Source organism: Leptodactylus fuscus, chromosome 1, assembly GCF_031893055.1.
Source record: "Leptodactylus fuscus isolate aLepFus1 chromosome 1, aLepFus1.hap2, whole genome shotgun sequence".
Taxonomy (NCBI): domain Eukaryota; kingdom Metazoa; phylum Chordata; class Amphibia; order Anura; family Leptodactylidae; genus Leptodactylus; species Leptodactylus fuscus.
Genome location: NC_134265.1, coordinates 126,115,987 through 126,141,090, shown reverse-complemented (window position 1 = coordinate 126,141,090; position 25,104 = coordinate 126,115,987). Strand labels below are relative to the sequence as shown.

Sequence of the window (25,104 nt, the reverse complement as noted above, 5' to 3'; positions counted from 1 at the left end):
TTCCAAAGCAGATTAGACGGCACCTCAACTGAATCTTCGCCATGTTCCAAGGTCTGCTTGTCACATACAAACACTGAAACCAGAAGCATGAGATAAATGAGGGCTTGCTCTCTAGGAGACACACCCGGGGCAGGTGCGGCTGAGGAGCTTACGCGGCACCCACGGATAAGACACTCATAGCTAAGACGCCTGTGGCTCCAGCTAGAACTTCCTCAACACTTTCTTCTCGCCCCAACTCCTCAGAGCCAGTGAGAAGGCGGAGACACGTCCCGCTCCTTGCTCTGTCGATTACGTCACACATCTCCTCACACCGATACAACTTGCCCAAAGCAAAACATCGTGAGACTAGTGGCGTGCCTGTTAGCTCCGCCCCCTGAGCCGATCACCTGACCCGCTTCCTGTGTCCGTGCCAGAGTTCAAGTGAAGATCTTCAATGTCCCGTACAATGAAAGGGTAATAGGGCTGTGGGGTGCGGGAGTGTCAACGGGCTCAATAGGGTGAACAGCTGCACCACGTTCTGCTTATACTGTAATATGTAGACTCCTGTACTAGCCCTGTAATTAGTGTGTGGCCAAAGTCTGCCATATAACGTGTTGTTGTCTTCTGTACTGTTAGACTATGTGATGGACACAATACCATGTACAATAATAAAGTAGATACAGTATTACTGCAGATGCTCACATACATACAGAAAATGGAGTATTACATCTAGTCTGTTCTCTTACATAGTTACATAGTTGATGAGGTTGGATAAAGACATTAGTCCATCAATGACAGAAATCTGACAATACAACAGGTGGTTGTCCCAGCGCAGTCCGCTCCTGCAGCTCCATTGTTTTCATGCGGCAATAGTCTCCGCCGCATGTCATTGCTGAGGTCATTGAAGGACACGAGACGTCACTACCTATGTTGCCCCAAGTCCCTTCCTTAGGCATTAAGACCACTGAATGTACTTTCACAAAAGAAGAAGCAGGACCAGACCACGCTGAGAGTACACCGGTTTACAAAATAACGTTTTATCCTGGACAATCTCTTCAATCTCTCTCTAAAATGGGCCCCTTGATAACGTGGACCATCCACCACTGAATGATGATCCTCAGGAGAGCTCATGTAATGCTGGAATTGCTCGTTGGTTACTGGGACCCGCTGGTAGCAACTCCTGATCTTGTTGTGCCATCCATAAGGTCACAATCAGATGTTTGGTGGATAGCTCAACATTACATTATTGTGTTTCTTTGCCGATTTCCCCTATGACTTGGGCTGGCATATTATCCGCAGATACCAGAGGGTGCAATCTCCTGAAAGACTCCAGGGCTAATCTGAACCTGCTAAAACCCAACTACACAACACCCAATGACCACTAGTTAGAATAGGATGTGCCCTGACCACTTTCTGTGCAGTGTATACTGTAGCCTAAGACAGGCTCTGTTAAAGGGATTGTCTGGGATAAAAAAAAAATACATTTATGTTGAGGGAGAACCCCCGCCAGAATACGGGTCACTTACAGTGGTCAGTCACCTGCTCCAAATCAATCATGCATGTGCGCGCTGACAAAGATAAACACTGACATTGATGCAGTTTCAGTCTCAGTCCATGCAATGAGCGTGATGCCTATTCACACAGAACTGAGGTTTATTGAGGAAGTTACAGTTTTTATACAGGAATGCAAGAAAGATAAGAAAAAGGCAGGCTGTAAGCATATACGTCTTGTATCTGAATACACTGGCGATCAGTCATTGGCTGTTAAATTTCAACATCTCTTAGCTTTCGAGTTCCCAGGAAATGATACTGTCTTTTTTGTAAACCACATGACGATCATGTGCGTCAGCATCTGGGTGCGGTACTGGATACAGGCGCCATCTTAATGTATAAACGTTGCACAAAGAAAAATATAATTTCTTAAGCAGTATAAAGCATGTATAAAAATAAGAATAGACATGGTCTACCTTCACATTTAAACATTAAACTAAACCCCCCACCTACTTTATAAATTACTTGCAATAGCAAAAAATGCATATTTACCACTATTGCTGGAGAGGTCACACTTTCGTAGTATTCCATGACATTCCGTTTCACCGCTTCCAGAAGCGGAGCGTCACATACTATATCCCTGTCCCCTTCCCGTACTGTCACCTCCTGTCTGCATTAAGCAGCCTGTAGTAGAAGTGCCAGTAGTTTGCAAATAATTGTGATCATTAGTGATCAGACCATCTGGGATTCAAGACACCTAGAGGGTCTAATAAATACAGTAAAAAAAACCTAAAAAAAAAAAAAAAAAAGAAGGAATTAAAAATTCTAATCACCAATATTCCATAGAACACATATAAAGTAAAAAAAAATAAAAATAAACACGTACTCATTAGGTATCCCTGTATACAGACATGTTAGTTATACTGTACGCTGTTCGGAAAAAACTGCCGTTTGGGCAAACAGCAAAGTGCAGATTTCAAGGAGTGCAATGTGCTTTGGATTGCTGATTTAGATTGTTGTTTTTGGATGCCGTGTCACATTTGTAGAGACTCTAAAAATTCCCCTACACAATGGGGTCACTTGTTGGGATATTCCAATTTACTGTCGCCTCCAGGGCTCTATAAAAACATGACGTCCAGAAAATCCCTCTGGGGGTGAGTTCACACAGGGTTTTTTGGTCAGGATTTTGAGGCGGATACGGCCTCAAAATCCTGACCAAAAAGACGGCTCCCATTGAAATCAAATGGGCCTATCCATTGGGCCTAATCCGGAGCGGAGTGTGCGATTGGATGCCGGTGCAGTGCAAACCAAAAAACCGTGTGAACTTACCCTAAATATGTACTACAAAAGCTAAAAAGTGCAGTGCTCCTTCCCTTCTGAGCCCTGCTGTGTGCCCAAGCAGCAGTTTACACCCACTTATACAACTTCCTTCTACCTACGATAGCCCACTTAATAGTTTTAGGAGTTTGTTTCTGATGACAAAAACTGGGAACGTGTTGGGCACTGAAGTGGCATATTTCTTTAAAATTTTAAATTTTTACTTTATACATTAATTTGTTGAATGCACTCTTGGGCTCAAAATGATAATACCCCTTGATAAATTCCTTGAGAGGTGTAGTTTCTAAAATGGGGACACGTTTAAGGGATTTCCATTGTACTGGTACTTTAGGGGCCCTGAAAATGTGACATGGCACCTTGTTTGATGGATGACCCACTAACATAACATGTCCCGAAAATGCATTCATTTGTTGTCAGGAGAAAACACTGACAGCTTACTTATGCCAAAAACATCAAATAAAATTTTGACTCAAACTAATATGTGGTATAAATTTAGAGTAGGAGTCTATCAGCAATAAATAGATTCATTACAAACCTAATTCCAGTCCCTTGTAGAAGTGCTCCTACAGTTTCCAACTATACCGCTGTTTTTCAGCTTTGTAACCCATTTTCATTTAAATCGTATTTCTCATGTTCAAATGTCTGGTTTAAGTTTTGTCTGACTGTTAGTAAATGTGCACAAAGACAAAAAAGAAGAGACACCGAGCAACTCATAGTATAGTGAGTAGATAAAACAGGTAGTAAAAGGGGATATAAATATATCTCACCTTGGGAAGCATGGGGACCACTTATGCAGAGGGCCCCTTCTCTGGGTGAAAAACAGTTGCTAACGTTCCTGACACCCCTTGGGTGTGACTAGAATGCTCAGTAGACCGATACACGGACAATGGAGTTGATGTAGTAGAAGGAACTGCGCTCTCATCAGGATTTTAAAATGACTTGAATTTTATTTAGCAATAATAACAGCACTACGTGTTTCGGGCTTTCAAAAACGCCCTTTATCAGGTGCAATTAATCTATAAGATAGATATGTCTCGTATGACAGTACCTTTGGAGGACTGAAAGGTCCTCCAGTCATTGCAACAGGAAGAGAAGAAACAGCCTGAGAAAGGATTTGCTGCATAAAATAGTGTGAACCAGAGGAAGGCGAAAATAACCCCCATATAAGGGGGAGAAAATTTCTTCCTGAACCCAAGTCTTGGCAATCGGCTACTCCCTGGTTCACTGCAGTGATGACACTGGATGGGACCCTGTCACATTTCTATATCATACGGAGACATATCTATCTTATAGATTAATGAAGGGCGTTTTTTAAAGCCTGAAACGCGTAGTGCTGTTATTATTGTTTAATAAAATTGAAGTCATATTAAAATCCTGATGAGAGCGCAGTTTCTTCTACTACATCGACTCAATTGTCCATGTATTGGTCTTCTGAGCATTGTTAGTAAATGTGGGCCAAGGTCTTATGTTAAGGTGATTAATCAAAATCATCAAAAGTCAATTAAAAGGGTTGTGCCATTACATATACATTGCTGGGTCTGGCACTTCATTTAGCTCCTGGAATATGCCCTCCATCAGGGCTGTAGGCCATAACCTCCTCAGCCACTGGCACAATTTCAAGTATTGGACACTAAAAAGCAGTTACCTAAGGAAACCCGTGGACCGTATAGACTATAATGTGGTTCGTGTGGTGTCCGCTTGATTTCTGTAAGAAAAATGCTGAGAGAAACGTTCTGCTTGCAGGACTTTTCTCTCTGCATTTTTCATGCGGAGAGGGGAAAGGAATGACTTGAACGCAGATGTGAACCGGGCCTTAGGCTCGATTCACATCTGCGCAAGGGTTTCCGTTCGGGGGGTCCCCTAATATGCATAAAAAAGCAGTTACCTTAGGAAACCCATGGACCCAATAGACTAAGGCCCAGTTCACATCTGCATTCGGGTTTCCGTCTGTGGACCCTCCCCCCCCAACAGAAACCTATACATATTAAAAAGCGATTGCCTGGGAGACCCACAGACCCCATAGATTATAATGGGGTTTGTGTGGTTTCCGCACGAGACATGCGGAGAGAAAAGTGCTGCTTGCAGCGCTTTTCTCTCCACATTTTTCATGCAGGGAGGGGAACAGAATCCCCGAACGCAGATGTGAACTTAGCCTTTTTGCAACAACAGCACCCAGACATATATATATATATACACTCACCGGCCACTTTATTAGGTACACCTGTCCAACTGCTCGTTAACACTTAATTTCTAATCAGCCAATCACATGGCGGCAACTCAGTGCATTTAGGCATGTAGACATGGTCAAGACAATCTCCTGCAGTTCAAACCGAGCATCAGTATGGGGAAGAAAGGTGATTTGAGTGCCTTTGAACGTGGCATGGTTGTTGGTGCCAGAAGGGCTGGTCTGAGTATTTCAGAAACTGCTGATCTACTGGGATTTTCATGTACAACCATCTCTAGGGTTTACAGAGAATGGTCCGAAAAAGAAAAAACATCCAGTGAGCGGCAGTTCTGTGGGCGGAAATGCGTTGTTGATGCCAGAGGTCAGAGGAGAATGGCCAGACTGGTTCGAGCTGATAGAAAGGCAGCAGTGACTCAAATAGCCACCCGTTACAACCAAGGTAGCCAGAAGAGCATCTCTGAACGCACAGTACGTCGAACTTTGAGGCAGATGGGCTACAGCAGCAGAAGACCACACCGGGTGCCACTCCTTTCAGCTAAGAACAGGAAACTGAGGCTACAATTTGCACAAGCTCATCGAAATTGGACAATTGAAGATTGGAAGAACGTTGCCTGGTCTGATGAGTCTTGATTTCTGCTGCGACATTCGGATGGTAGGGTCAGAATTTGGCGTCAACAACATGAAAGCATGGATCCATCCTGCCTTGTATCAACGGTTCAGGCTGGTGGTGGTGGTGTCATGGTGTGGGGAATATTTTCTTGGCACTCTTTGGGCCCCTTGGTACCAATTGAGCATCGTTGCAACGCCAAAGCCTACCTGAGTATTGTTGCTGACCATGTCCATCCCTTTATGACCACAATGTACCCAACATCTGATGGCTACTTTCAGCAGGATAATGCAATGCCATGTCATAAAGCTGGAATCATCTCAGACTGGTTTCTTGAACATGACAATGAGTTCACTGTACTCCAATGGCCTCCACAGTCACCAGATCTCAATCCAATAGAGCATCTTTGGGATGTGGTGGAACGGGAGATTCGCATCATGGATGTGCAGCCGACAAATCTGCGGCAACTGTGTGATGCCATCATGTCAATATGGACCAAAATCTCTGAGGAATGCTTCCAGCACCTTGTTGAATCTATGCCATGAAGAATTGAGGCAGTTCTGAAGGCAAAAGGGGGTCCAACCCGTTACTAGCATGGTGTACCTAATAAAGTGGCCGGTGAGTGTATATAGAAGCACCAAGCAAGGAAATAGCAGGACATATAGTATGCCACACAGTGCTTGGTCCTGGCATGTTTCTAATAACATAACAATCATGGCTTCCGAGTTCTGACTGTTACCCTCTTCCCCACTGACTATAGCTTTTGCTAGTCTGTTCTCCGCCAATTGCAAGGAAGCTATAACCATTGAAAAGCACAGGCTGGTGTAACATCAATTTCTTATAGTTTCTGCCTATTAATCTGTCCCCTGACAATTGTAGATTACTTTATTAAGCCCCAACCTTTTACTTAAATGCAGCATACACAGTCCATTGACCCAACACCCAGGGCCTGACATACTATATGCAGACTCTTTTCCCACCACCAGCTGGGATGGACAGTTTCTTCACTGCGGTCAATAGCTTGGTGGTAGGACAAAGTATACCTGCATTGGATAGATCAGACTTCTCCTCTTGCTGTCAGTGCACACTTAACTTGTTTAAGAAAATATAGATTAAAATCAACAATTGCTCATAAATTTAAAAAAAAAATCTAGATTTTTATTTTTTGGCAAAATTTCCCAGCGCTACCTTCCCATACCAGAGAGTACACATACATCCTGGGTTACATGGGGTAGTATGGCGTCTTCTCACAAGCCGAGTGGGTGTCATAGCTGCAGAGTTTTTCCTGTTTTCACACTAGAGATATCGAGGAGCATGTTCAGTGATTTAAGACATCATTAACCCCACAGATGCTGTGGTCAGATGCAGCTACAGCATCTAAATGTTTGCTTCTCCTATCACGTTAGGCAATGGAATGTGTGTCCTGCAGTGAGATCATGGCAGCGGTTCTTTTGCTATGGTAGCCGAGATCCTCCAAAAAGTTCAGAGCCTGTCTATGGTACTTTACTATTGAGCTTTGCCTGTGGCAAGGCACAGTAATATAGCAATTTCACCATAGAATGTGGTATAAATGATCCAAGTCTCAAGTCTCCTATAGATCTATCTTGAAGGTATGCTGTTATACATGGCAGAACAAAAAAAAAAAAAAAAATCTGTCGTTAGGTGTTTCCTACATTCTCCACCAATATTTGACAGCCACTATATCCCTGTATAAATCAGTGGTCATCAATAGTTGGTGGAGGAGGGTCGGGATCATGAGCAGACATTCTTTCTTCTCCACTATTTTATAAATATTGTTTGCACTGTATGGGACAGTAACCTAGTCTGGCTCCTCATATTATTCTGTTCTGCAATGTAACTGTGAGATGCAGAGCCCCTCAGAGCTGTACTTCAGCATCCCGTCAAGGGTTGAGGCGGGGTATAATAATCTGACACTTTCCTTATTCAGGTACCTGTGGTTGTATCGGACTCTCTGTTTTCTGAACTCCCTTCCAATGTTTCCCTGGTTTACGGATTTTGGCTTTCTCCCCTTTCTTTTACTAGTTTGGCTTTTTCTGTGACCTCCTGGGCTCTGCTACCATTTTGGCGCTTTCTACCCTCTTGTGGTTTGTGAGCCGGCATTGTATTACTTTCTCAATCTGTCTGCCACAGGATTATTGTTGGATACTTGCTTGTAAGTGCACCTGTTTTCTGAGACCTTGTTGTGGGGTTGCAACCTGCATCCCGTGCTACCAAAATTTATCCTGTCTTCAGTGGGCTCTGGTGAATACCTCAGGGTAACGTTGTTGGATTATAGGTTATGTTACTCGCGGTTTATTAGGGAATTGTTTATATACCAATTCCATCATATCCTTGTCCTATAGAAGGACAAGGCTGTGATTACGTTGCACGTCCGATATGAAACTAACTGCCTGGGTAAACAGTGACTAGGTCATAGCAATTGCATGTGCACTCGTGCTCCTGTGTATCGGACCCCAGTGATCTTTTAGGCCCAGTGATAGGCCGTTAGTTAAAAATAACAACAACAACATGGGACAACCCTTTTAACCATAGGAATTGGTTGTCATGGTCTCTTGTTCCTAGTCTTGTGAAAATCTTCAGTTCGGTGCTAGAAACAAATGCCAGATTATGAGACATCCAGTATGTCAGAGTTCACATTAAAGACACTTTACTGTAATATTTTTACAGCTCTGCCCACCTAATCTGTTTGTCTATTACAACTTTATCAGGGGCCTGTCTTTTCTCTGCTGCAGAGATGTGTCATAAACAAAACAAAGCTCTTTTTCTCGTAGCCCGGAAGTCTTGCATCATCTGGATTTCACTCAAAGAATGTTAATGAAAATAGGTTATTGCCAACTTCCCACCTCCTGATTATACAAGTATCTGGAATGTGGAAAGTTAAGGAAAGTGAGCAGACACGGTCATTACTTGCTTTGAAGTTTCATGGAAAATGTAGGCTGAGCCTGGGAAATGCCCTCCTATTGATCATCTTGTAGACACAGCAAGTTCTGACTAAGGCAAGTCATAGGATCTATAAATAAAATACATCACATCGGCTGACTGCAATATCAATGCACAAATTTAGAAGCCAATGACAAGATTTCTATACTAAAAGAAGATAGGTGATAAAAATATAGGAGCACATTTATCAATACTGTCTATCATTGCACTTGTCTTAAACTACGAATCCTATATGGCGCAAAAATAGAGGCAAATATTTGCCGCAAGACATAATGGCATGCCATAAGTAGACACAAATCATCTCTCACTTATTGAGACAAATATGTGGCGCATGACAGGAATTTTTGGCTCACAAAATAAATTGTATTAAATTCTGTCATATTTTTATTTTCTTTCTGGTGCACACTGTTCATAAATATGTTATAAATGCTGTGCACTAAGAATTTTGGTGCAAATGTAGACAGAAAAGTGTCAGACGTGGATTGATAAATGTGCCCCTGGAAAAAAAAATTTCCTTGGGCAACTCTCCCAAATAATTTTTACTAAAAGACAAAAAAAAAAAACAACCATTTTTGGCAAAGCCCCACATGGTGTCCAGCAGCGAAAAAAAACGATATACCGTGGCAGTAACGCATTGTGGTTCTTCCCGCAGCGGACTTTCTGCTTCAATTATACCTATATGGAAACCACTGGTGTTTCTGTAGGTATAATTGACATGCTGCGATTTCCAAAATAGCAACCGTTTCAGAAATCGCTGCGTTTCCACAGCGTGTGTTTTAACTCAAAGTGGTAATGGAGAGGGGCCACATGGTGGCTCAGTGGTTAGCACTGCAGCGCTGGAGTCCTGGTGTTCAAATCCCACCAAGGGCATAAAACCATCTGCATGGAGTTTGTATGTTCTCCCCGTGTTTGCATGGATTTCCATCCCATATTCCAAAAAGACATACTGATAGGGAAAAATGTACATTGTGAGCTCTATGTGGGACTCACAATCTACATTTAAAAAAAAAAAAAAAAAAAAAAAGTGGTAATGGAATTCGCTAGAATCAGGGCACCCTTGGGAAACAAAAAATTTCCATTTTCTACTTTTCCGTTAGAAAAGTAAACACCAAATGGAAGAAAGGTGAATGGAGATGGCTGCAGATGCATCAGACATTTTGTCGGCATTTAAGCCCATTAAATGATCATATGATGGATGAAAGCAAGAGACTTCAATGACAGCATTGTGAATGTAGCCTAAGGACCCTTGTAGATGACCATAGTCTGATGCAACGCTGACATGTTTTTTGCAGAATACAGATTAGTTTTTACAGAGAGTAAAACCCATGTAGTAGTTTAACATACGATGCCAAGACTAACAACTGGTAAAAGAGACCAGATTGGTAATTCTGAACAAATTGTGATGCCAAAGGCCTCAGAGAGTTTGGCACAGATAAATGCTGAATGTTCTGCCACTAAAATGGTAATGCCTGCTTAGTGAGTGCAGGGCGTTGGGGTGTCCTATGATCTTTTTACTTATCCAAGCAGAAAGTGTCAATCTTTGTATTTCCTTTGTGCCTATGGCATCATCCCATTTAGCTTGTTTAGAGGACAGGATGTGTTATGCTGTACTGTTCAAACACCAATAGGAAATCATTTGACGTTTTGTATAGCATGAAATTTATCAAGACTCAATGTCCATTGCAGGTTTCACCATTTATTATTCCCTTCAATATTGTCCATTGGTACACAACTCATGTTGTACTTCTGCCGTTGCATTACATGGTTTCTTATGTAGATACAGGGGTAAATGTGGGATCCATAAAATATGACGGTATTCAAAGCTAGATACATTCTTTATATGCTATTTGCTTCAGCTAATTCCTTTACATTGCAGAGTGAAACTAGCCACCCTTCTGGCCACACCACAGAATGTGTGCTGCCGCCATATACAGTGCCGGCCTGCAAGCTACATGAGTAGTAAAAGCGTTGCAAGTGCTACTCTCAGTCCTGAAGATGCTCAGCCTCATCCAGTCTTGGAAGAACTCAAGCTACCCTTTTCCCGTTCATTGATTGGAAACTTTTTCCAAGATCAGCCTCAGTTGGGGAACCAGTTCCTAGAGGATTCTCTTCTCCAGGGTTACCTCAAGAGACATCTTCCTTCGGTGGTATGTAGAATATGCTTGTGGTGTTTAGAGGTGTTTATTTCTTCTTAATACCTGACATTCCATTTTACATACTGAGAATTTAATGTTTGGTTTTTGTCTTTTCTGTAAAGGCCCAGGAGAGAATGTATACAGGAAATACAGGCAAATAATCCTGACACTCCTTGGTTATGATGTAGTACCCATATAAACAATGTGTTAATGCACTGATTCATATATGTTGTTATGGTGATGTGCTAAGATGTATCTGGAGCCAATTATCAATTTCCTGCTGACCTCATCCACTTTTCCCCTTGTGAAGCACTGATTCCATTTCCCTCTGTCTGGACCTACTCAAGTTGGCATGTGGGACACAATTGTCTGTATCTACAGGTACCTCTTGGCTGTCATTAAGCAAGGCTAAAGATTAAAAGGGTTGTCCAGGGTAAAACCTTTTTTTAATTAGGCTGGGGGAGTCTAAAGAAAAACAAAAAAGCCCAAACACATACTGCACCAAATCTGTGTCAAAACTGCATATCTGCATTTTTTTATGCAGTTTTAACTGAACTGTGTGAATGTACCTTTAGGCTGCCCGATTAGCATCTGTTTCTGCATGCAGTTTTAAAGAGGACCTTTCATATCGTTGGGGACATGCAGCTTTATATACCGCTAGAAAGCTGATCATGTGCTAAATTCAGCGCACGGTCGGCTTTCCCGATATGTGCCCTGGGGCAAGAGATATTGGAGCCATTAGGGCTCGTTCACACGGGGAAAGAGGGGGCGGATTTTGGCGCTGAATCCTCCTCAAAATCCGCCCCCTCACAATAGAGGTCTATGGTTTGTTCCCGCTAGCGGAAAAAAGAAGCGAGCTACTCTTTCTTCAGGAGGATTCCGCGGCTGATTCAGTCCCGGCGTCCGCCTCGCAGCAGCTCCCTCCATTCTAGGCCCATTCATTTGGGCCTACTCTACAGTGGGAAGCCGCAACAGTCGCAGGTGCATTTTGGTCCAATTCTGACGCGGCTTCCCGCGTCAAATCAGGTCCAAAATACGCGGTCACTAGTCTTGTGTGAACGCGGCCTTACGGATATCTCTTCATTGTCAGAAGGGCGTTCTTGACAATCTAGCTGGGAACGCCCCTCCTGACAGTACTTGTCCATAGACCAGTACTAGGGGGAGTTCCTCACAGCTCAGTGTCATGGCTGGGCGATAAAGAACACCCCCTCTGACAGTACAGAGCTAAATGCTGATAAGGGAGGAGTAGTGTTAATCCAGGATAGATCAGTATATCTTCAAGAAGCTCTTAATATTCTATCAGATAAAAAATACTACTGAGAATTACTAAAAGATCTCACTCATATGCATTTAAATGACTATATCACCTTTATTACCAGTGGATTTGATGCTGGGGTCATTACCAAAAAGGAGAAAGAATTTTTGACTATTCACAATCCTACTCCTGGTCTCTTTTATTTTATCACTTACCGAAAATTCTTAAGAATATCGTAAATCCTACCGGTCATCGAATTATTTCAGGCATCAATTCTATCATCCGCAATCTATCACAATATATTGATTCCTACCTACAGAAAGTAGTGGTTCAGTTACCTTCATACCTTAAAGATTCCACCAGTTTACTTATTACTTAAAATCTATACCTTGGATTCATCTTACATATGGGCCACTCTTGATGTCTTAGCCCTGTATAGCAACATTCCACTTGAGAAAGGTTTGGCCAGTATCAAATCAGTACTGGACTGTGCCTCCGATTTACCTGCCAAACATAAGATGTTTCTGATACAGGGGATCCGGCTTATTTTAAAACACAGCGTTTTCAAATTCGAACAGAATACTTATGTTCAAATTCACGGAACAGCCGTGGGCAAAAGGTTTGCACCCGCATATGCAAATTTATACGTTGGAGAATCTATTTGTGTATAATAAACACAATTGGAGTAATAATATCATTTTCTATAAATGTTATATTGATGATCTGTTATTCATCTGGAAGGGTACTCCTGATTTGTTTGAGCAATACACTGAATTTCTCAACAACAACCACTGGGATCTTTCCTTCTCCAGTACAAATAGTCCTACACATATTGAATATTTGGACTTGGTTCTAATGGGTGACAACACTCAAATCCACTCTAAGACATTTTTCAAAAATGTGGATTGTAACGGTCTTTTGGATTTCCATAGCCAACATTGTATTAAATCGGAACAAAATGTACCGTACGGACAATTTAAAAGAATTAGACACAATTGCTCAAGGGACTCCGATTTTTCCATACTGAGTGATATTTTAAAACATAGTTTCTTGGAAAAGAACTATCCTAGAGAATTGGTTGAGACCCAGCTAGACTGTCAGGAATGCCCTTCTGACTTTCTAGTGGTATATAAAACCGTATGTGCCCGAGGACATGAAAGTTCCTCTTTAGAGCCAAAACCAAGTGTGGATTGTGGAGGGAAAATAAGTATTAAGGGGGTATATCCACAAACATAACCATTTTTAAAATTATAAACAATGAAAAGTAAACATTATTACTAGAGATGAGCGAGTACTGTTCGGATCAGCCGATCCGAACAGCACGCACCATAGAAATGAATGGATGCACCTGGTACTTCCGCTTTGACGCCGGCCGGCCACTTAACCCCCCACGTGCCGGCTACGTCCATTCATTTCTATGCGAGCGTGCTGTTCGGATCGGCTGATCCAAACAGTACTCGCTCATCTCTAATTATTACAAATACACTGATTTCCAAATTATTATGCAAATTATATTTTTCTCTGATTTTCCTATATGGTCGATGCAAATCACAGTCAATATAATGTTCAAATCTTCACCCTTTAGAGTGTGAATCAAACTTTATTAGACATATATATATATATATATATATATATATATATATATATATATTTATATATATATATTTATATATATATATATATTTATATATATATATTTCCCATTCTTTCTGTAGTCATTCTTGGATTTGGCACAAAAACCGCAGTTAAATCAGCAACAAAAAAGAGTTGCGTTTCTGCAGAGTGGTGCCTCAGCTTTAGGTCACTAGCGAATCCCATCCACACATTGCGTAGAAATACATTGCCTCAGTTTTGGAAATTACAGCATGTCAATTATACCTACTAAAACGCTGGCAGTTTCCATATAGGTATAACTGAAGCACAAAGCGATATGGGAAAAACCATGATGCGTTGCCGCCATGATTTTTCCCACAGCTCTTTTTTGCTACAGCTCGCAACGTAGGGCCTTAGCCTTTAGTAGTGTTCCTTTAATTGGTCTCACCTGGCAAACTAATTATCATAGGGATTGAGATTGATTTCAGTGATCCAAGGAGTCCTGAGACACAAGAGCTTCCATGAGTTTCATTGAAAAACAAAAAGTAAAATCTTTATGACAAATCTGATTTGAATAATAATTTTGAACGTGGTGTATAAATAATGATATATTTTTTAGAGCTTAATCCCTTCCCGACATGGGCGCCGCCATTTTGCCCGGGATCGCCAGCTCCTGGAGCATGCTCCAGGGCCGACGTCATGTTGCCATGACAGCCGGGAGCCTGTACAAGGCTCCCAGGCTTGTCTGCAAAGTCTCTCTTTTGCAGGCTGGTCTAGGCAGCCTGCAAAAGAGAGGATGATTTTTTGCAATGCATTAGCATTGTAATGCATTGCATTAGTGATCAGACCCCCTGGGGTTCAACACCCCTAGGGGGTCTAATAAATGCAAAAAAAAATTATAAAAAAAAAGTTAAAAAAAAATATAAAAAGTATTAAAAGTTCAAATCACCCCCCTTTCCCTAGAACACATATAAAAGTAGTTAAAAACTGTGAAACATATACATGTTGGGTATCCCCGCGTCCGAAATCGCCCGCTCTACAAATCTATAAAAATATTTTTCCTGTTCGGTAAACGCCGTAGCGGGAAAAATAGTCAAAAGTGCCAAACTGCCGTTTTTTCACTGTTTTGATTCTGATAAAAATTTGAATAAAAAGTGATCAAAGCAATAACATTTCCCGAAAATGGTAGAACTAAAAAGTACACCCGGCCCTGCAAAAAAAGACGCCCTATGCATCCCCGCACACTTACGTATAAAAAAGTTACGGCCGTTGGAATATGGCGACTTTTAGAAAAAAAATTTTTTAACACAGTTTTGGATTTTTTTTAAGGGGTCAAAATGTAAATAAAACCATATAAATTTGGTATCCCAGGAACTGTACCGAAACACAGAATATAGGGGACAGGTCATTTTGGCTGCACAGTGAACGCCGTAAAACCAAAGCCCGTAAGAAAGTCGCAGAAATGCATTTTTTCTTCAAATTCATCCCATTCTGAATTTTTTTCCTGCTTCCCAGTACATTATATAGAATAATTAATGGCGGCATCATGAAGAAAAATTTGTCCCGCAAAAATTAAGACCTCATTAAGACCTCTGGGAGCGGAGAAATAAAAAAGTTATGGGGTTTAGAAGGAGGGGAGTCAAAAACGAAAAACGAAAATCAAAAAATGCCATTGGCGGGAAGGGGTTAAAAGATTTTCTCTAATCATTTCAGTGGTGACAAACCATGAATGTAGGAACTTTCTATATTATGAAACCCAGTCATGATTTCCTTGTTGTGGCCAGATTATCTTCATGTGAATACATTATCCCTGCCTAAAAACCTCTCCAGAATAAGAGACACGGCTGTAAAAGATGGAGGTGGCTCTGGAGAGTTTTCAAGCAGCATATTTATTTCCGTTACTGCACACTTCGTACACTTCTGTGACTAAACCTCCGTGGCTAAAAGTGATAAAGAAATCACACGGACCCTATAGACCAGGGGTAGGGAACCTTCGGCTCTCCAGCTGCTGTGAAACTACAACTCCCAACATGCTCCATTCACTTCCATGGGAGTTCCAAGAACAGCAGAGCAAGTATGCATGCTGGGAGTTGTAGTCTTGCAACAGCTGGAGAGCCGTACGTTCCCTACCCCTGCTATAGACTATAATGGGGTCCGTATGTTTTCCGCATGGATCATGCGGAGAGAAAAGTACCTCAAGCAGCAATTTTCTCTCTGCATGGTTTGTGCGGAAAACACACGGACCCCATTATAGTCTATGGCTCCGCGTGGTTCCTCTGCTAACTGGTTTTTAATGTGTTTGGTATTCCGTTCGGGGGTCCCCAAGCGGACTTCCTCAACGGAATGCCGAATGCAGATGTGAGCCAGGCCATAGTCAATTTCTGTCCTATTCTTCTCTTCAGCATTTCCCTAGAAATTAATGCAGCAGCTCAATTTCAAATGGGGGACTTGGGACTTGAGTTCCCCCCCCCCCTATCAGTATGTCTTTGGACAGTGGGAGGAAACCAATACAAACATGGGGAGAACATACAAACTCCTTGCAGATGTTGTCCTTAGCAAGATTTGAACCCAGGACTGCAGTGCTAACCACTGCGCCACCATTCTGCTGGGACTTGAGGTCTTGTGAATGGTGTGGTCTCAGAGATATGCCCATCTCTGAGACCACACCATGAATGAATCAAAGACATATTATTGTAAATATCTGTATCCCTGGCCTCTGGTTTGGCTACTATACTTACATTTATGCTAGGACTGGGCAATTAATGAAAAATAACAGCAATTGATTGTTAGTACGGATAACCAATGTGATTTTGTGCATGTCGGTTAGTTCAGTTCGGTTATTTCAGTTTTCTTACGCCTTTACCTGTAATTTTGTTTGGACAGAGAATGTCTGAACCAAACTGCTATTATACTGTGGAGTCTCTTCAGACCCCAGAGTATAATTAGTGAAGGCCCATGGGTGGTGAGTAAGCATATGCAGTGTTATTTTCCAGACTGGTCCCTGTCCTTTTTAGGCCTTCTGAATCATTTCAGGGACCTCTGAGTCCTGTGATTGCGCCTCAGCAGTCATGGGGGTGTTGTGACGCAATGACCCTGTGATTGGGCCTCGGGGTCTCTGATGCCATTCAAAAAGCATGAAGAAGACAAAGACTGGCACCAGAGCTGTGGGAGGTGAATAACACTTTCTTATGTCTGCTCACATCCAATGGGCCTCCCCTAATTATACTCTGGGGTCTGAAGAGATGCCAGAACGTAATAATAGTTTAGATGTGGCGGTCAAAATGAAACAGCTTGACAAACCTCACAAGGTTTGCCCAATACATACTCACCTTCCTGTGCTCCACGACAGTAATCAACTGTATTGGCAGCTGTCGATACAGTTGGTTACGAACTCAGATTTTATTGGGAGCAAATGGTCAGTTATTTGGCGTTGGGCCATGGCCTATGACCTGTTTCTGCCTCTGGAGGTGTGGCTTTTAAAAGGGGCATGGTCTAAAATAAGGGCCATAAATCATAATCGAGGTAAAATGCCTGACATTTCAATTTTGATCCCTAATTTATGATATCTTGTTCTGAGGCTTTTACTAGGCTTCAAACAAAATTTGGTTTTGGTTATTGATCCTACCTTTAATGAATGAAACAGCTCTTTCCACTTTGCACTAATTTTACCTTTGGGGGAATAACAGAGCCTGGATGAGCTTAGTTTCCAGCTATACTTCTCCTATGTCAACCCTGTCCAGCACTGTCTCCCCTGCTATTGCTTATAAGCTTTCCTGCTTCATAGCCCACTGTGTCACACATTTTACCCTGAAGTAGAGGAAAGTGACTTCATCCTGAGGACTGGAGGCATACTTGTATAGTGTAGCAGGACTGAGAGGTTGGGAACCAGGAAAGTTGTCAATCAACAGCAAGGGATCGGTTCATGGTGGGGTTGGTAGAAGAAAGCCAATCCAGGCTCTGCCAGTCCCCCAATGCATTTTATACCCATCCATATTGTAAAAAACATGATTTGTGTTCAAATTTGCCAACAATTGTCAAAAATAAATGAATGCATTCAGTAGACTCTCCATCACAGGGTACTGGGGCTAGGGGCATAGTCTTTCCCTGTTGACAGATTTCCTTTACTGTATATTCTGTTTATTCTACACCAGAAAAAGACTAACACTGATGAAAAATGCAAAACACCTGTGTGGTTGAAAGAAACATATGCATTAACACAAGTGAGGGCGGGTCCACACATGCGCCCGGTCTCTGCTTTACGGGTTTCTGTCTTCTGCCCGAGAAACTGGACAGGAGACGGGAACCCAGCAGTCAGTTTTCAAACCCATTCACTTCAATGGGTTTGCAAAGAGTCTGCCCGTGAGCGTCTTCTGGTTTCCGCGGTAAAACCTTTTTTTTTAACCGGACACAAAGTCGGACATGCAGCACTTTGTGTCCGGTTAAAAAAAAACGGTTTCACCGCGGAGACCAAAAGACGCTCACGGGCGGACACTGACTGCCGTGTTTTCATCTCCTATCCAGTTTCTCAGGCAGAAGACGTTAACCTGCAAAGCGGAGATCGAGCACAGGTGTGAACCCGCCCTTACCCTTACACATCTGCATTTTTAAACCACACATGTGTTTTGCACCGTTATACTATCAGTCATTTTCATTGGTGTAGTAAAAACAGAACATGCATTAACAGGAGTGAAAACGACATATGTAATAGTATGGAGACACGCTGTGGTGCTGGCTGCATGTCCACCCCAGTGATTTAGTGTAACCTGCAAAAGCACACTGTTGGGATCAATGTAGTGAGCACTGGTCAATTAATGGAAGTACAGGTGACGCTGCAGAATCTCTTCATATTATATGTAGGAGATCATAAGAAAGAAAATCGGAATGAAGACGTTTTAGCCTATATTGATAGAATAGAGACATAGACAGCTCTTTTATATATGTAAAGTTTTTATTCTTATATAGTTGATGGTGGGTTTTTGTCTAGGTTTTGGAAGAAGTGAGCCAGGATCTGGAACGTTTTGGACAACGTATAGCAGATGAGATTGATTCCCTTGGCCGTGAATGTGAACTGAATCCACCACAATTACAGCATTATAATGCCTGGGGCCGAAGAGTTGATCGAATCATCACTTGTCCAGCTTGGCAAAGGATGAAGGTGGTGTCTGCTGAAGAAGGCTTGGTGGCAGAAGCATATGAAAGAAAATACTCCAGTTGGAGGTAAATATAATAATAATACATAATTAGTTTAAAAAATAAAAATAAAAAAAGTTTATGTAAAGAAGGATAACATTTCAGTAAGTAAGTAAAGTATCAATGTTATGTACCAACTGCTGTAATGTATATAGTTAATTTGAGCGTCATTGCAAGATTACAGTGGGTAGTAAAGCAAAAACTTTGAATTGCTAAGCAGTGAAAAAACATCATGTGGTCAGATGAGTCCAGATTTCTGTTCTGTACCATGTTGTTGGGAGGGTAAGAATTTAATGCAAGCATCATAAATGACTTCCTTATTGGAGGCCTATCATTACTGTGGTTCTATTAGGGAAAAAAAGGTTTAAGGGCTCATTCACAAGGGCACAGAGGGGGCGGATTATGGCGCTGAATCCACGTCATAATCCGCCCCCTCACAATGGTGGTCTATGGAGACCGCTAGCTATCTTTTTTCCGTGAGCGGCATGTTGCTGAAATGAGAAGTGAGCTGCCCTTTCTTCAGGGGAGCCATGTCCAAACGGGTGCGTCCTCCTCGCGGCAGCACCCTCCGGACTAGGCCCATTCATTTTGGGCCTATTCTGGAGCGGGAAGCAGCGACTGACAATCACGGCAAGCGTATTTTGGTCCCGATTTTGACATGGCTTCCCGCGTCAAAATCAGGACCAAAATATGCTATTCTGTCCCTGTGTGAACTAGGCCTAAAGAAGAATTAAAGTCCACTCCTTTTCCCTAGATCACATATAGTGATCGTAGTTTCCCACAGAATATAGATAACTTCAATTTTACCACACAGTGAATGATATAAAAACAAAAAAAGAAAATGGCACAAATGCAGTTTTTTTTCTAATTCCACACCGTTCTGAATTTTTTCCCAGATTTCTAGTACATTGTATAGAATAATAAATGGTACCATTACAAAGAACAATATATATAGGACTATACAAATACCAGTTCTGAGAAGGTTATGTTATATTCAGGACTATAGACCTACCAGGAGGAGTAGGGCCCAATGTATACAGTCAGTCACCACCTATCTATACCTTTTTCCCATGCCCTTTCTCCCACAACTCTGCAGAACTCTGTTAAAGAGGACCTGTCATCACTTGGGGCATATGTGGTTTTATATACCGCTAGAAAGCTGACAGTGCACTGAATTCAGCGCACTATTGGCTTTCCCGTTCTATGCCTCCGGTGAAGATCTATTGGTGCCGGTACCGTAGGTCTTCACCGTCAGAAGGGCGTTTCTGACAGTCAGTCAGGAACGCCCTTCCTCACAGCAGTGCCTATAGCACTTTACTGTGAGAGCGGTGAGGAACGCCCCCTCCCCTCCTGATAGTACTCGTCCATAGACGAGTACTAGGGGGGTGTTCCAGTGATTTCTTACTAATGGATTTGTAACCAAATAAAGAAATAAAAATAATTTATAGTGTTATTCCCTAAATAACTGGCCCCATACAGAGGTACCAGTAGTCCTAGTCCCAAATTTTGCCAGAATAGGATTACTATATATTTCAAGAAGTTTTATATAGTAATATGAATGAATAAGTTTTCAGTGCCATCTAATTTGCTGTGTTTTTTCAGCACTGTATACATGGCAGTGTGTCTGTCTGCTGAATATTAAACCAGACATGGCCACCATTGAGCCTGACTGGGAATATAACCAGTATGATACGTGATATTGTGATGTCTGATTGTTTCAGTTGCTATTGGGTTCTAACTGCTAACAATGAAAAGGGAACATCATTGCCAAATAATTTCAAAGAATTGATATAATACTGAGTTTCCTGACTAGATAAAAGTTTCCTAGAAGCTTTCTACAGAGTGTGATTAAATCTTCTTTATCTTGCATGCACAGAGACCAAAAATACATTGCTGACTTTTGATAACATCTAATTCTATAGATAAAAGAACCACACTTGGCAGGGAAAATCACATGGACGGAAATTTTCTAAGAAAACATCTTAATATACTAACCACGGAAAACAATTCCCTGTAAGCATTTTCTTGTCCATCTACGTAGTGCAATAAACCATAGTAGAATTAAAATATTAAGGGGAAGCTGTATCAAGACTTTGTATATCCCCAGTCTGGATATCCCCTGCAATTCAGGAGGATGCTCTTAATTTATAATAAAGTGAAAGTGTAAAACTGCCATTTGCAGAGGAAAGTTTGCCATTTTAAAAGGTAAAAACCCCAAGGGGCCGTGGTGGCAAACCTATGGCACACCTACCAGAGGGGGTGCTTAGAGTCGGTGCCCCAGCCAAGCTCCTGGATCGCTCGCTAACGGGGAAACTGGGACATCTGTCCCAGATCCCCCAACAAGTGAGCGCTTCTTTCAGGTGTAAATACACATACACCTGAAAACAGAATACTGTTTAGCTATCCTTTCAATAAAAGTTACCATGCTTCAGATTCTAATACTTATTAGACCTATAAATTTAGTAACACTAAATCTATTGTGAATTCTACAGCCGCCTGATGCAGATTGTAAAGCTGTATCTCTATGCACCATCCTCTGGATTGTTCACCTGCCCGCTCGCTATGACTGATGGTGCAGCAAAGGTCATCGAGGTAAGAAGATGTATCACTGTCCTAATATAGAGTACATTGTATTCTGAGAGCATGTTGATATTGAACTGATTAAATGTCAGTACAAAAATTAGTTGTGTCAGGGTGATATTACATGTGTTAGTAGCCATGGATAGACAGATAATTGCCGCACTGCATCCATATTTGCAGCTTGAAATAGTTCCAAGTCCATATACAGTGTGGAATTCAGCAGTAAACCACAACTACTAGTGCACTTATTATTGCATCTTTAGTCTTGTTTTAAATGTCAGGAAGTTATGGCACATCACTAGAATATGCCATCACATATTCACACTTGAGGTCCAATTGCTGGGTCCCACCTTAAAGTTTTTTCCTGCACTCCCAGCTACTGAGTCTGCGGATGCTGCAGCAAGGCTTACTTACTGGAATGACACTGTGCTGCAGTTCTTTGCACAGGTGAGTGGCAGCAGTTATTTCGTCCTCAGGATCAGGAAGTTTATAACTGTTGTCCCCCACCGATAAGAAAGCAATAGCATATCCAAGAGATCTGACATCACTTTTTGACATGTGATCCATTTCTCTGTATCTCTGTGATGTTTCAGTTAAAGGGATCCTATCATTAAAATGCTATTTTTTCTGAGTAACACGTAGGAATAGCCTTAAGAAAGGCTATTCTTCTCCTAACTTTAGATGACTTCTCCGCTCAAACAGCACTGGGGGCGTCCCCAATGCTGCAAGAGAAATCTCCAGCACTGCCTCCATCGTCGTCTGGAACGGCCTCTCCCCGTGTCTTCTTCCAGCACTGAGGTTAAACTTCTATGCATGCGCAGTCGGCTCTGCCATCGGGCCTCGGGCAGAGCTGACTGCACATGCCCGCGGCCATTTTTTTGTGCCCGCTTACGCTCTGTACTCCACATGCGCAGTATGCTTGCGTAAGCGGACACAAAAAAATGGCCGCGGGCATGTGCAGTCGGCTCTGCCCGAGGCCTGATGCTAGAGCCGACTGCGCATGCATAGAGGTTTGACCCACCAGCGCCGGAAGAAGACGCGGGGAGAGGCCATTCCAGACGAAGATGGAGGAGGCGCTGGAGATTTCTCTCGCAGCATTGAGGACACCCTCAGTGCTGCGAGAGAACGGGATATCTAATGAACGGTGGTGCGGAGAAGACTTCTAAAGGTAAGAGAAGAATAGCCTTTTTTAAGGCTATTCCTACGTGTTAGTCAGAAAAAGTAGCATTTTAATGATAGGATCCCTTTAAGAGCACAAACCTTGTGAAGTGAGCTTAATTTATCCAAATTAAAATGGCGTCTTCTTTGATTTAGTTGTAAAGCAGCCTAAAAGTTTGCTCATAACAGTAGAAAAAGGGTCTGGGGTCATTCTGATGAACTAGCTAATAAAAAGCATTCTACAGTTTAGGTTAAGTTCACATCTGTGCTGGAGTCACTCCACTGCAGAAATCGCTGCAGAGAAAAGTCCTGCACAAAGGACTATTATAGTCTATGGCCGTGGTGGCGAAACTATGGCACACAAGCAAGAGGGAGCACTTAGAGCCCTCTCTATGGGCACGCGCATAATCGCCCCATCCAGGCTCCTGGATCGTTTGCTAACGGGGAATCTGGAACACTGCAGTCCACAGGACCTCTGCCCTTAAGCAGGTGCGATGACGTCATTCATCAGCGCCTGGTTTGCAGTGGAAGCAGGCCACCCGGCTGCTCTTCGTTGGAGTGCAGGTAAGTACAGGAGCAGATTGTATTGTGTGGGGGCCCCCGTGGAAATGATTGTACTGTGTGCGGGCCACTGTGGATCAGATTGTACTGTCTGGGGGTCACTGTGGAGAAGATACTGTGTGGGAACCACTGTTCAGCAGATTGTACTGAGGGAGGCCACTGTGGAGCAGATTGTACTGTGTGGGAGCCATTGTGGAGTAGATTGTACTGTATGGGGGCCACTTTGAAGCAAATTTTACTGAGTGGGGGCCACTGTGGAGCAGATTGTATTGTGTGGGGTCCCTTCAATATTTATGTCACACAGTATCTGTTTTATAGCAGACATGATATAATTACAGGCTGTAATAACATTGTACGGTCACTATAAAACAGATATTGTGCGATATAAATAGTGAACATTAATTTTACCTTTCATTACAAAGTTCTTTGTATTATTGAAAGCTCTGTAAAGCCCATTCACATGACCGTATTTTGTGTGTCCGTAACTGTCTGCAATTGTGGATCCGCATAGTATTAAGGTTACATTGCCATGTGGGCACTTTGAGATAAATTAGTCGGTTTTGGGTTGCAGTTTGGACGTACAGCCTCTAAAAGGATCGCCATCACTCGTCTATGGAGAGAATACCCAAACGACAGAGAGCCAGGCACAGATGTGAACCTAGCCTGATATTGTACTGTTTATACATGTAAGGTGTAGAAGCCAAACAAAGCAACATTTTTAATTAGAACAATTACAAAAATGATTTCTATCTAAAAAGCCATACACTTCAATATATATATATATATATATATATATATATATATATATATATATATATACACTCACCGGCCACTTTATTAGGTACACCTGTCCAACTGCTCGTTAACACTTAATTTCTAATCAGCCAATCACATGGCGGCAACTCAGTGCATTTAGGAATGTAGACATGGTCAAGACAATCTCCTGCAGTTCAAACCGAGCATCAGTATGGGGAAGAAAGGTGATTTGAGTGCCTTTGAACGTGGCATGGTTGTTGGTGCCAGAAGGGCTGGTCTGAGTATTTCAGAAACTGCTGATCTACTGGGATTTTCACGCACAACCATCTCTAGGGTTTACAGAGAATGGTCCGAAAAAGAAAAAACATCCAGTGAGCGGCAGTTCTGTGGGCGGAAATGCGTTGTTGATGCCAGAGGTCAGAGGAGAATGGCCAGACTGGTTCGAGCTGATAGAAAGGCAACAGTGACTCAAATAGCCACCCGTTACAACCAAGGTAGCCAGAAGAGCATCTCTGAACGCACAGTACGTCGAACTTTGAGGCAGATGGGCTACAGCAGCAGAAGACCACACCGGGTGCCACTCCTTTCAGCTAAGAACAGGAAACTGAGGCTACAATTTGCACAAGCTCATCGAAATTGGACAATTGAAGATTGGAAAAACGTTGCCTGGTCTGATGAGTCTCGATTTCTGCTGCGACATTCGGATGGTAGGGTCAGAATTTGGCGTCAACAACATGAAAGCATGGATCCATCCTGCCTTGTATCAACGGTTCAGGCTGGTGGTGGTGGTGTCATGGTGTGGGGAATATTTTCTTGGCACTCTTTGGGCCCCTTGGTACCAATTGAGCATCGTTGCAACACCAAAGCCTACCTGAGTATTGTTGCTGACCATGTACATCCCTTTATGACCACAATGTACCCAACATCTGATGGCTACTTTCAGCAGGATAATGCGCCATGTCATAAAGCTGGAATCATCTCAGACTGGTTTCTTGAACATGACAATGAGTTCACTGTACTCCAATGGCCTCCACAGTCACCAGATCTCAATCCAATAGAGCATCTTTGGGATGTGGTGGAACGGGAGATTCGCATCATGGATGTGCAGCCGACAAATCTGCGACTGCAACTGTGTGATGCCATCATGTCAATATGGACCAAAATCTCTGAGGAATGCTTCCAGCACCTTGTTGTATCTATGCCACGAAGAATTGAGGCAGTTCTGAAGGCAAAAGGGGGTCCAACCCGTTACTAGCATGGTGTACCTAATAAAGTGGCCGGTGAGTGTATATATATATATATATATATATATATA

General features: G+C 42.4%; 1 protein-coding gene across 1 annotated transcript in view; it reads left to right on the top strand.

The window, feature by feature from the left end:
• Positions 1-377: 377 nt before the first annotated feature.
• LOC142207065 (acyl-CoA dehydrogenase family member 11-like) overlaps positions 378-25,104 on the top strand; it is a 37,703-nt gene continuing 12,976 nt past the window's right edge. Inside the window, exons 1-4 of the mRNA XM_075276651.1 lie at positions 378-453; positions 10,438-10,708; positions 18,529-18,761; positions 21,227-21,326. Of these exons, the coding sequence (XP_075132752.1) occupies positions 434-453; positions 10,438-10,708; positions 18,529-18,761; positions 21,227-21,326 (624 nt within the window). The 5' untranslated portion in view covers positions 378-433. The remainder of the gene's footprint in view (positions 454-10,437; positions 10,709-18,528; positions 18,762-21,226; positions 21,327-25,104) is intronic.